The sequence below is a fragment of the Sinohyriopsis cumingii genome, chromosome 4 (genome assembly GCF_028554795.1).
Source record: "Sinohyriopsis cumingii isolate HCF-2022 chromosome 4, ASM2855479v2, whole genome shotgun sequence".
NCBI lineage: Eukaryota > Metazoa > Mollusca > Bivalvia > Unionida > Unionidae > Sinohyriopsis > Sinohyriopsis cumingii.
In genome coordinates, this window is record NC_142964.1 from 39,787,344 (window position 1) to 39,801,586 (window position 14,243).

The 14,243-nt window shown below is 35.3% G+C and overlaps 1 protein-coding gene across 1 annotated transcript in view; it reads right to left on the reverse strand.

The window, feature by feature from the left end:
* Window positions 1-14,243, reverse strand: part of LOC149801022 (putative E3 ubiquitin-protein ligase HERC1) — a 263,061-nt gene that overhangs the window by 199,600 nt on the left and 49,218 nt on the right. Inside the window, exons 15-18 of the mRNA XM_089955047.1 lie at window positions 10,336-10,503; window positions 9,652-9,810; window positions 6,085-6,211; window positions 997-1,179 (exon numbers count right to left, since the gene is read on the reverse strand). Of these exons, the coding sequence (XP_089811173.1) occupies window positions 997-1,179; window positions 6,085-6,211; window positions 9,652-9,810; window positions 10,336-10,503 (637 nt within the window). The remainder of the gene's footprint in view (window positions 1-996; window positions 1,180-6,084; window positions 6,212-9,651; window positions 9,811-10,335; window positions 10,504-14,243) is intronic.

Consider the following 14,243-nt stretch of genomic DNA (forward strand, 5'->3'; position numbering starts at 1 on the left):
ATAAATGTAGAAAGAGTAGCGATATCAAGATTTTCAAGATGGATAGCAAGATTTTCAAGATGGCTGCCATGGTGGCCATATATGAAGTTTGGTGGAATAGCGATCAGATTTTCAAGATGTCTACCATGGTGGCCATATTGTCTGTCCAAGCAGACCATTTTCATTTAGGACCGTTCAGACCATAGCATGAATGTGTGTGTGAAGTTTCATGGCAATCTTCCAAGAGGATTAGAAGGAGTAGTGATAACAAACTTGTGCTAACAGAAAGATGGACAACAAACCATTCCAAAAGCTCTTCTGGTTATGACCAAACAGAACTAAAAACAGAGACTGGCTGCATCCTCTAAGGAAAATAATGCTTCATTTGAACATGGGCTGATGTGGCAAAAGGGACTTGTTTTTATCGTGTACCTTTAACACATTTAGATAAAGACTCCACTTCATTTGCATAACTACAATGCACATTTACCCAATAAAAGCTTAAAATTTCTCAAACAAAATGGAAATTTAGTTAAATGATGCTTGCACAATTAGGGGATTCAAATTATTTATTTAGGTACAATTCCAATGAGATGATGGTACTATGATGTCAGTGTTTGTTAATGATGGCCTACCAAATACAAGGTCAATCTCCACCAAAAAACCCACCCAGCGTGACAATAACAACCAATCAACAATAAGGAAGGTGTATCTATTATTGTCATTAAAAAGAAAGCAAGGACCTGCATGTCCAACCCATCCTCAAAGCATTGCTGTAAACCTACTGATTGTACTTCAGAATGAATTGTCTTTGCATCATAATGAATCATTCCAATCAGGAGCAGATTCCATCATGGGGTTTGGAAAATATATACAAATGAAACACCTGAACCAAAACTTTATCAGAACTGTTGATGACAACATAAATGCTACCATCAAGGAAATGCTGTGTCTTTCTTTTCTATAATATCACTTGTGAAATTGCATCATCCTCTAGTTAAAACATTCCAAAATTACCCTGTTCTAGTTCCTGTTGCTCCAGGTCCCTTTCTAGGTGCAGAAGTCTGCAAATGTGATCCAGGTGAGGCAGGAGGGCCAGAAGTGCTGTCAGGAGAGGGCACACAATCTGCAGGGGCAGAAGCAACAAGGCATGGATAATGTGGAACAGCATGGACCCTGTGGGGGACTTGTACAGCAACTCTAAGAAAAAATCAATATTTCACCAGAGAATTTTTTTTTTCAAATGAAATATAATTAGCATCAAAATAAAGTAAAGGCCCAGTCTTAAACATGTCTCTGTCGGCATCTCTACCATTCTGTCGAAAAACATGCTGTAATTAAGATATAGTAGGTAATTAAAATATTTAAAATAAAGCTATGTAAGATTTCATGGCACAAGGTCAAAATGATCTCAACTCATAGGCATCATCACATCATACAATTTATTTTCAGACAGTTATCTGGTCAAGCAAAGAGCCCATTCAGAAGTCACACTCACTTCAGAAGAAAACTGCTTCCTAAATAAACATTGTTTCCAGCTAAGACTGGATGTTCCCAACTAGTATGACACTTCAAACATCTAGATTCAGTCTCTCAGAATAGATTCTCCGGTTATTTTTAGCCCAGGTACATCAACAAGTTGTGTTTCACTTTTCTAATGAATCAGAAATTGCAAACTCCAAAATTCTACCATACATCTACCACAATTGTATTATTTACATGGCTTTTAAATCAAAACTGTACATATCACTTCATTTGTGCTTAGCATTTAATTACTTGGTTGAGTATCTAAATCTGATGCAGACAAACAGAAGAAGAAAAAAATCCTAGTTGAAACTAGCTATGAAAATTAACTATATTCAACAGCAATTTTCCACATAGTTCAAACCATGTATGTACACTGCTCCCTCGATAACTCGCGCCCGGATAACTCGCGATCCCGCTTATAACACGGTGTCGGTCTTGGCTCCCGATTTTTTCCAGAGAAAATGTATTTAAAATATCTTTAAAATATGCTGAACAGGAAAAAATTACGATAAGAACTGATAAATTAAACCTTGATACACTGCTCGTCTTATCATCGAAAATGGTGATTAATGTCTGTAAAAATATAATCCATATTTTGAAATTTTCAAGTTCTAAAGAAGAATTAATTTCAGAGATCTTGAAAATGCTTAATTACGCGTATTTTGATGCCAATTTTTGATCTGGGACACAGAAAATCACTGAGGCGGGAGTCCTCCGTACACATGTAATAGGTGCGCGGGAAAATTCAAAGATTTGCTGGTCCTGTTTCAGCCACCTGCTTTGTGGGAAAATGTGTTGATCAGTTAACTGTGCTGATATTTACAATGACATAATTCAGTGACTGAAAGACTCTTTGATGTACTGTTGCCATTTTATAAGAGTACATTAAAAAAAAAAAGAACATGATGCAACAGCTAGGCAGCTAGTTCAAAGGCTTTGACTGGCGGCCGAGTGAGAAAATGTACTGATATTTAGTGAATGAATTCAGAGGCAGAAAGACCCACTTTTAAAATCCTAGCGAGACCTCTGTTTAAAGATATCATATATTATGTAAGTTTTTATGATAAATAGTTGTCATTATACTGTAAATAAACAGTCTGGTGAAATAGCGATCAATGAAAACTTCTGGTAAATGCTAACAGGTGGCAACAGAGAATGAAATAAACACCAATTAAACGTCTTCATGTGTGAAAGTCACGTTCTAATCCTTTAATTCCGTTTCAGTGTAAACATTATAATCACAACATATTCTGTTCATTGAAAACATGAAAAGAGTCAATCGACCGTCACATCGAAACCCGTGAGTACTTCTGTGAGAACCTAATTACATGCCGGCTTTGTTTTGATCAACAACTTGGGGAAGTGTTTGTTGCATTAAAAACAAAATTGATTACAAGAGACCTGGGGTGCTGGAGCTGCCTTTGATGTAAAGCAAAACAGTAACAGAGACAGCGACGATGATAGTGACTTCGAAGGTTTCAGTGAAACTGATGTCATTAATGCTGAGGCTGTTTCGGAGAAATTCGTACAGACTCATGGTCGTGAGATGGGCGTTTCTCTTGATAATATGGAGGTGTGGATTTGTGCTGACAATGATTGCCCCACAGCCAAATACATGTCAGATGAAACTATAATTAATTTTATAACGAACAAATTTGCAGCAGAAGACGATTCTAAATGGAGTAACACAAGTGTTGAAAGTGATGCAGATGCCGATGTTGCACCCCCCCCCACCCCTCTGCACAGGAAGCAATCAAATATTTTGATATTGCCATAAGGTGGCTGGAGACCCAAAATGTTGACTATGTAAAGCTCGTGCAGTTGACAAATCTGAGGGATTTTGCTCGGCAGCAGAGAAACCATGGAGTAACACACAACAAAAAAAATTAACTGATTTTTTCAAAAAGTGAATTGATATTTGTCAAGCGTGGCACAAACGGCAAGTATTAACTTGTTCTAATTTACATTGTTTTAAATTTGTAGACCAATTAAATATGTTAGTACTGAATAACCCTTGTTTTTTGTTTTCCATTTTACTTCCATCGCATTCAAATCTATCTATCTAAATATCGTTAGATCAACACTGTTTCTCGAAAAGAGTTGATCTTTTGTATATAAAAAACGTCCAATTTGGATCAAACAATAAAACTAGAATGTATCCAATTCAACATAAAAATTAGTTACGTAGTATACACAATGTGTGAAGTGGTACACATGTTAAGCGAACGGAAACCACGTTGAATAATGTTTTCGATGATCGCCTCAATATACTGTAATTTATCCTGACATTAATGTTGCCCTATGAGGAAATAATAAACAAAGTACACCATTATGAAGAGATATTTATTCACAGTTAATCTCAGAACGATTATAAAGTGAGTATTCAACAGTATAATCTGCCTATCCCCCCCTTATTTTTCCTTTATGTCGTCAATCACTTTATTGGTTTTGGGCTTATTTTATAGGTCCCTCAATAACTCGCACCTCACTTATAGTGTGGTTGATGTTTCTGGACCCCGATGTGCGCGAGTTATCGAGGGAGTGGTGTATTTAGCTATTAAGTCAATCTACTGAAGTTACATGCTCTTGTACTTATGAATATATAATAAAAAACATTAAGTTAGTTGGGTTGCTATAGCAATTTTCATCTGTGCCAAACAGGATGATCTCAGCATTATGTATGTATGTATGTATGTATGTATGTATGCATGCATGCATGCATGCATGCATGTATGTATGTATGTATGTATGTACAATGCAGCAACTATGTCTTATCTTATGATAGCCACTATTTCAAAGCATTACCAAAATCGTCACAACTCTGAAATATATAGCTTGGAAATTAATTCAACAAAAATCAAACAGCAATGAAACTGCAGTGCTAAGCCAAACTGCATGTAATTTAGACTGATAGAAAAGAAAAACTGAATATGTGATTCTAATACATAAATAACTATATCAGTACTGAGAATAAATAAATGAGGCAAAACTTACTGCCATCAAGGTCTGAAATATCATACCACATAATTGTCAAGTGTAAATTACTTTCAACTCTCTTTCTCTCTTCAATCCAATGCATTATTTGCTATACACTCACAACAACACTTTTACAAAATTTAAATTGGCTTTTGGCATCAGAACAACTCTGACAGCGGGTAGAGTTTTGGAGTATATAATAATTTAATTGTTTTCAATTTGAAATATAACATGTATCAGGTCCAAAAATAATTGTGTGACTGAATCTGGCTGTTTAAAGTATCATGCTATCTGGAAAACACACAAGCTTATCAGAAACAATGATCTCTGAGACTGTATCCTTCTGAAATATGAATAGCTACAAAATGGGCCATGTGCACATCTATAAAAACAAGTGCATCATTAACTTAGTTGGCATCAGAATTTCCCAATGAATTTTATCATTGGTACCACAGAAATTAATGCCATATACTAAAGTTGGGAATCAGCAGCTTATTTCTGATTAGATACATATCACAGTACACAACCTCCAACAGACAATATGTACTAGCAATACAAATATAATTTGCCTAACATAGGCCATACTGCACAGAAATGTTCCATTTACTAAAGATATACTGATCCAACCCTACTATATTACCATATATGTTTATTAGATCAGAACAAGAGCTTCCTCTCACACACCTGAAGCCTCCAACCATTAACTACTAAAGTTTTCTTTCATCACTTGCCTTTTTAATTTAATTTTTTCAAACTAATAAATTATTAATTAAATGCTAAATTATGCACATCTGCAAGTTTTTGTAAGAAATTAAGTCTTGTATTAATAATGCAACTTCAAAATCAGTCTGCAATGCATAAATCCCTGAACAACAGAAAAAATCCAAAATTTATATCAACAAACTTTTTAAAGCTTTAACTGAAATGAATCTAAAAACTGATCAACTTGATGATTTACTAGCATGAACATACCTTATGATGTGTTTTGATGACATTATTTGCCATCTTTTTCTGTAATTACCATTGTATCTTCAGCAGAGTCAACAATAAACTTTAGCTTTGTCAGTTTTCCTTTCAGTTATTCCAAGCATGGCAATCAATAAAACCGTTATTAATATTAAACAGTCCAATTCAATTTGACGAAATGGTTTACATGTTATTTATCCATGATGTTTCTTAACATCTGTTATAACATATATACTCATCTATATGTTTTGTCCAACTGCACATAATACAGATCATGATCTGCTGTAGCATAATGCACCTATAGATCAGAGTCAATATGGTTTGTTCTACTGATTACTCCAAACAAACTGCACAGACCCAGATCTGCCAGTACATTATGTGGTGGCCAATCTGGGTCTGTGCAGAATGCAGTTGGACTCAAGTTAAAAGCAAGTATAAAAGGTAACTGAAATATGTTTCATATAACTATTACATTTTATATTACCCATTCTTTCAAGTTCATTTCAAAATAATTTTAAAAGTACTATAAATGCAAATTTTAACAACTTTTTTAAAGTTTTTAATAAAATCTAAATATTCTCACATACTGAAATATAGGATCTAACCACAAATGATGATGTTATGGATTAACCATACCTATGACATGATCCTGTACAATCACACTGTTAAACGAAAGAAGGCAAGCTGCCTGATGCAGCAAATCAGAACTCAGTGGCAACATCAGGTTTAGCTGCTCATGTAAAAGCTCTGTCACTTGGTTTGCCTGAAAATGGAGAATTCAGTTGACAGAACAGACTTTTAGTTAACAGTGACAACATGAACAGTATTCCCACATAATATGTTGGATAATTTTTTTTATCACTACTTGACTATTCACTCTGATGTGTTCTAAGGGGTTAAATCACCAAAAGTTGCCTTTGATTAAATGTTTTGTCACCTTTATGCATGCACACACATGATGGTGATACAGTGTGACCCTGTATAACCAATCTCTCTGCCCCTGTAACTTAAATGGTTTTGATCCAACATGAGTTAACAATAGAAGGACAGATTTTTGTGTACATGTGAATGATTTGAAGCCAGAAAATAAAAAGGGTTAAGACAGTAAGGGGTGGGGGTTGTTTAACTTGTGTGGTAATGACCAAAACTGCTGACAATTTGGTCCATAAATTTGTTTCAGCTAGTATTTATGATGGATGATTGAGCAGGCATAGATAATCTACTGTTTTCCTGTAAAGTGGTATGTAAATTAATTGATTTATAAATTCAGTTATGAAGCCTTCCTAAACCACCACACTGTTTGCTTGACTTGTGAACTGTAAATCTCAAAGCTTATTGCATTTGTTTAAATCTGGACTTAATCCTGCCAGGGTCTTCAACCTTCCCATTTCCACATCCTGTTATCCATTGCAAATATTCAATAATTAACACTCCGATACTTACTTTTTTGAACAACTACAGCAAGAATAACTATTAAAGAACAAAAGTCATTTTTACAGGAAATGCAGAATAATATTCACTACTCAACTGAGTGTATGATGAATGGTAACACCACTAATTCACATGTGCATATTGGCAGTTTTCTCATTTGAGGATAGGGTACTGTATTGCCCCACAACAGCAACAACCTTTAATACTGAGATGATTGGCAATTACTGAAACTATCTGATTGTAAATTCTGATGAGAATCTTTTTACCTTTGAGCAAAAATTGTAAACAGATTGTACAGAAAAAAAATGGAAAAGCCTTAATGGCTCTTAATATTCAAAGTTCAATAATAATAAGATTAACACCCTAAATTATTTTCAAAAGAAATTTTATATATATCTTTCATGACCTATAAATTTTGAGACACAAATTAAAGCAATTTTTCCATGTACTATAAGTCTTGGGACACTTTCAACATTTTTTTCCCCCACCAATAGCTCAATGCATTTTCTAGACCTTAATGACATTTATAAAAAAATACAAAATAACCATAGTTGTTATGTGATTATCATCATGAATTATACCATGGAAATGTTATAAACTGTTTGAAAAGTCAATAAATATATTTAATTTTCCTCTGTTTCCTTATTATTTCTACCCAATTCAAATATGTATAATTTGATCTTTAACAAGAGTTGAGCATTAGTGGGTTGCTGTAAGCATTTACAACAATAACCTATCCCTTTTGTCTTCAGTTTATTACTGTTTTGTTTAAGCATTATTGCATTAGAATATTGTATCAATGTATCCAGTATTTACATTTTTATTTTGCTTTGAAAATGTGAATACATGACAAGTAAAAAATGTGCTTCTGGTATGACAAGAACAAACAACAATAGTGCTTGGTTCAGTGTTTGCATTTAGGCCTAGATAGCATGTTTACATTCATGTCACCAATGCATGTACATTGAAGATTTTGACTTGCACTGTATGAAGTACATCCCTGGGATTCAAATTAAAGGCACAATTATATTAAACTTAAATAATACCTCCAAAATACAAAAAAAGCTTAAGAAAAAATGCTCTGAAAATAATTGTAATGTCTGAAATACTCCGACGTAGTTTGCTTTGCGACCATAAATAAGTACCTGTTTATTTGGCAATGGTAGTTATGCTACTCAACTGAACAAGTGCTCATACCTTAATTGATTAACAATGTTTGTCACTGGTTGATCCTTAATTGATTAACAATGTTAGTCAATGGTTGATCAGACCAATATCAATGCTGGGGGACCAAATAATTTAGTACCACTATTATGCAGGGCATCTTATCCTGCTCAATCCAATTTAGATTTTACAATGTGTGATTTGGATTTTTAGCATAGCTTTAACACGTTTTCAGTCATAACGCTATGATGTCTGCAATGTGGCAGTTTATAGTGATGTCTAGCACTGGGACATCATGCCACAGACATGTAGCATGATGTCAAACCCAGTCACATTATCCTGACACCAGGCCGACCAGTCCTATCACTAACTTCTTAATGCCGAGCGCCAAGCAAGGCAGTTGTTAGTACCATTTTTGTACGTTTTTGATATGACTCAGCTGGGGATCAAACTCGTGACCTCCCACATTCGAGGCAGATGCTCTAACCACTAGGCCACCAGAGAGGTCCAGATTTTACAACAGGTAACTGGTGTGTATTATTGTTGTAGAACAAACAGGTACCAGCACTGCTTTAAGACAAAATCCCACTAGTCCCCAAGCCAGTTTCATGGATCAAACTATTACCTGGTCTCCTGTCAGATAACAAATAGAGAAATCTGCCAATTATAAACAAAAGGAAATGCCAAAAACAACCACCTGTCCAAACTCAAAGGTGGAATGAATACTGTGTTGAAAGGTATTAAATTTGCGTTACAGTAAGCCAAAACACAAAACTAAAATGTACCAATGATGATCAGTTATGTGAATATACTGTATATGGTTACACACCTAGTATAATTAAAGATGTGTGGCATTTTGTATGATTTACATCTCTTTGCTGAATCATATATATCTCTAAAAAGCAGTAACTCTTGAGCATATGGGTTAAAATAAATAAAATAGCATTGGACATCTTGTCTAAATGCGATTTGAAAGAATGAGATTTGGTAAAAACGATGAATAAAACAAAATCTACATCTAGTATTTTTTGGAATAAACAAGGATGTACAATCTGCACCGTCTAAGTACTGTTCTGTACAATATATATAATACTGACTGCCTGGCAAACTCTTAGTGCCCCATGAATTATTTAAGGTCTTTTTTACCTTATTTTATTTCATGGAAAAATTAGAAAATATGCACATGCAAAAAAATAATAAAAACAATTACAGTAGAATAGAACAAGAGCTGTAAACTTTTATAAGTGCTTGGACACCAAAAATGCTATAAAAAAAAATTAAATGCAAATAACTCTTGGGACATAAAAAAAAAAAACATTCAAGTCCCAAGACTTACAGTCATTATGGTTGCCAAAGTTAAGAGTCCTGTTTTTTTAATTACAGTTGCCCAATCTGATGTATGAAAAAAATACTGCTATATGGTATTTGTTTATGACAGCAGTATCCATTACCAACAGCTTAAAAACAAAGGTATCACAATTTTCTCAATAAATAAATAATACTGTCAATTTCTGTATTAATCTACATAATATTAGACAGAGGGAACTTAATTTGAACATGTTTAATACTTCTCAAAAGACAGATGAAAGGGAAGCTAAACACTATTACCTGTTGTTCATCCCCCTGAACAGACAGACAGTATGTGATGAGATGTTTATGCAGCAGTGACAGAAGGTTAGACAGATGACTAGGTGGTGAATCCTCCATCATGCTAACTTGGCTGGGACCTTTGTCTAGGTTTTTCTCCACCTCACTCAGGGACTTGGCCTGGCAAAATTGAAAGGATATTAGACTATACCTCCCTCCCTCCCACCTGCCTGCCTGTCCATCCATCTGTCCATCCATCCATCCATGCATCTGAATTTCATAAACTTCACACAAAACTGTTGACCATGATGTAATAAGCTTTCAAAGTAGGCAAGACAAACTTTAGATTCACAATAATATTATCTTAAAGTTTCAGTTGAATGCAGACCCCAGAGTAGAAGATATGGGACTATCAAACACTTTAATACAAAACTTTAACCTTGTTCATCACATGTAGATGAGATATACAAGACAGTAAATCCAAGCATATCATGGCATAAACTGTAAGCCTATGGTGATAATATCTCCAAGTTTCATTTGAAAGCAGCAATTTAAGGAGAAGATATGTGACTTACAAAATCTTCCATGTAAAACTTTAATTTCATTGTTGACATTGTCACCATCACCAGAAAAGTGACTACTGTATCTCACCATGCTTATGCAGGTGATACAACTTATGCAGGTTTGGAAATAAATTAAAATTACAGTATGATAAATGAGATTGCGCAGAACATTCTTCATCAGGACTCCTGTGAGGTTCAGACCGACATCATGGGGCTTTGGGTTTCTGTCCACTGACCGAGTCAAACCCAATATAGAGGCAATATGGGTATTGTTTTGCAAACTGGTTAAGATCATGTTCAGTTGCATCCTCTGAAAAAATAAACAAAATTAAAAATTCATATATTTCCAAACTCTAATCTAACACCAAATTTACAAGAATGTCAATATGACCAATCTCAAGATTAGTGTTTCCTCTCTGTTGCTAATTTTGTGATGTCAGTAATACTTACACAATCACAATATCTTAGGAGAGCACTACCACTATCTCACAAATCAAGCCCTCCCAGTAAATTTTTTTTTTAGCTCTATGGGAGCTCAATTTTGTCTGGTCACGCATACAGTTGAGTGATCTCCCCTTAATATAGGGACTGGTGATAAAATCTAATGTGTATCTCAGTTACTACTGGTAAGTAATGCATGCTCTCCTAGTAGGATGTAACTGTAGGAAGGCTAGGACAGTGTATGTGTATTATAGTCAGGTAAGTATTATCAAAGAAACATAATTTACTGCAAAAATTGGTTTTTTGTTTCAAACATGTTACCCAATAATAAAACCTTGGGAGACTAGGTACGCAGTGCAGGGAGTTACATCCACCTACCCTAATGAGACTATCTCTGGCCCCCAAACGTGTGTGAGGCAACTTCAAGATTGAGAACCCAGCTGGAGCATATGCCCTGTATGCCAAGACATAGCTTTTGGCAAAAGAGAACTGTTCCCTCTTATAAAATCCAGCCAAGTCATCATGCCACATCCTTATGAAGCTGCCAAGCAACCTATGAACATAGCCTGTTGCAATGCAGCAATAGGTCCAACCAGGTCTAACTAAGCCTTCTGAGATTAATTATCCCTGAGGTAAAAGCTTACCTCCATCCAATGGTTTGTATAAATTCAGCCTCGGAATAATTTTGCTCAAATGCAATACTTGTTGCAACAGCCTGAATTTCCAGAGCCAAATGTGTAACAAGTTCCTCTAATTCTGGGTTAATTCTCTGCATGAAAAATAGATACCCCACCTTATCCAGGATGATAGAGCCTGCACTGAGATACTGTCCTTTTTTCTTTGTCTTTGAGGTAAGAATAGACAGGATCTCCCTCATCTCACCAGCTCGGTTCTCAACAGGTACCAATTCAGAGCTCTGACCTTGAGTTGAGGGGTCCAGACTTGAAAGAACTTTCACCACAAAAGACTGACTGCCCATTAGAAGGAGTCTATTGTCAGCAATGAAAGCTGTGAGTGACAATTACCCATTATATCAGAACTTTAAGTGGTCCAGTGTCGATCAATGAGATGTATTTCACTGATCCTGCCTTCGGTGGCTAATACAACCAGGAAGTAGGTCTTATACAAGACTTGAAGCAGGTCTTATCCAAGAGGTAAACCAATGAAGTTCTCAAGGGAGGTTCAAATGATTTCTTATTCAGTCTAGTTAGAACCCATGATTAATTTTACTCTGGGTACAGTGCCAGCACCATTGAGAATGTGAAACAAAAGATTGGAGAGGTCTTTGTTCCATCCTATTTTGTTTCTTTCATAATGATGCAGCATGTCAGAAATCGTGGACTGGTATCCTTTTATCATGACTGGAGCGGTTTCTCTTCAAGCAGCTAACAGAAAGTTAGTTATTTAAGGTATTGATGTCTTAAAGCAGAGAAATGTATTCATACCATTGTGAAAAAAGAAATTCTCCACTTTCTCTTGTAGGCTTTTAAAGTGGATGGCCTTCTCACTCTGGGAATTCTCTCCACCACTTGTTTTGAGAACTGTTTGTTTATGATGGATTTTTAATATGATTTCAACTTGCAGGTTTAAAAGCACTTGATTCGGTAAAATGGCTGCTTGTGCAGATGAGAAAATATCTCTATTTTTGTTGAATTTCTGCTGCCAGATTTATGAAGTTGTTAATCAATGATTTTTCTCACTTAAGATAAGCAAAGAGGATGATGTCACACTCAGACTGTATTTCTTTTTGTAACACCTTTTTAGGGTAAGTGTATGCATTCAAGCTGTTCCAATTAAAGTAAAGATCATCAACTGCCCTGGTCTTTTGATTCTGGAATAGTAAGACGAAGGTTGGGAGTTTTACATTCCATCTTTTGCAAATTAAGTCCACTAGTGGTCGATCCCAGTGGGTACATATATCTGACTGAAAACCAAAGGATAAAGTGACCACTCCATTTGTATTTGTTGATTCTTTTGGGGCAATCAGTCTGCTAATACATTTAATCTGCTAGGAATATGGTGAACTTCAGCATGACATCATAGAAAATCCAAATCAAGAATGCAGAGGCCTGGGAGTTTGGTTCCCCCTTTCCTTCTGATATACAGTGTAACCCCACTATAATGTGATAACTGGGGTAAAAAAAATGGATCGTGTTAATAGTGGGGTCGCGTTATTGCGGGGTTTTGACAGCATTTTCCTTTTTGCAGAGAACTGGAACATATATGTGTATTCATGTCTAATGTATATCATGAATAGGGTATCAACATTGTTTACTATCATGCCATCGTGGCATGCAGTTCATCCATAATGCATGTAATTCCATTGAAAAATTGCAAAGATTTAAATTTTCAATAATTTTGTCTCAGATCATTGTGCCTGAATGTAACATATAATATACAGCATGAACAGAGTATTAACACAGTTTACTTGTCTGATATCGTACCATAGGGGCTTGCAGTAAATCCATAATACATGTAATTCCATTGCGAAAATTGTATACATTTTTGAACTATTCAATAATTTGTCACAGATCATTATGTGTCTGAATTCAATGGGAAAAATTAACAGCAAAATAAGGTTAAGAAAGACGAAGCACATGTTTGGTTTATTACGTTCCAGGGTCTATGAACGGTGTCTGCATAAATTTTTATACTGCAAAAATTTTCTCATATGTGTTTCCGTGTACATTTATCCATTGTAAATTTCAAATAATTAATGTTTGTATGCCTATTTGTTTGAACAACTACAGCAAGAATAAGTAACAATGAACACATGCTTTCAGCATGCGCATAACTTTTACTTCAGATTTTCTGAATATAGAAAGAAACGTGTGAAAACTACTAAACTAGCCAGCGCAGACAACTGACTGTCAAACCCCTGCAGTATCAGGCCTATAGGTTGAACTAAAAATGATTTATCAGGTTGAAGCAGCAATGTTAATAAAACAGATAGTCCACCGATGTTGAATATCTGGCTGCATCAAAGAAAAAAGCTGCATAACTTTAAAAAGTTTGTCTAGTGTCCACTAAAATTCAAATGCCAACTGAAACAGTTGAACAGGTTACATATTAGACAAATTATTATCGAGGTTTCACCCCACCCCCCGTTTCCTAGGCGTACATACATTATCAGCAGACTCCACCCCATATGCAAGCGTATGCATTTTGGTTAAATCCCCCTCCCCCCTCCATGTGTATGTGCTAAATGGATGGCCCCTAATGGATGTTATTGGGCCTACATTATATGAAGTTACCAGTGAAAACAGGCACACATGGAAGTTGATACAGGTAACAATAGAGAAGCATTGCTTTCAGTAACTATGAAGTGGATGTTATATATATATAATATATGGTTTAAACTTACCAGTTAGAAAGGCCCCCACTGACTGCCTATACAGGTAAAATCACTGAATCGTAGCTCTGAAGTGGGCAATATGACTATAAATTATCTATAGAAAACTTATCTGTATGCATCTGACCAATGTGGAAATTATACAGCCAAATGCATGTAGTGTCAACATAAGTAATCACAACAACTGCCAGTTTTCTGTAGTACAAACATTACCTATACAGTGCAATAAAGTTATTAATTATATGTAACCCCTAAGT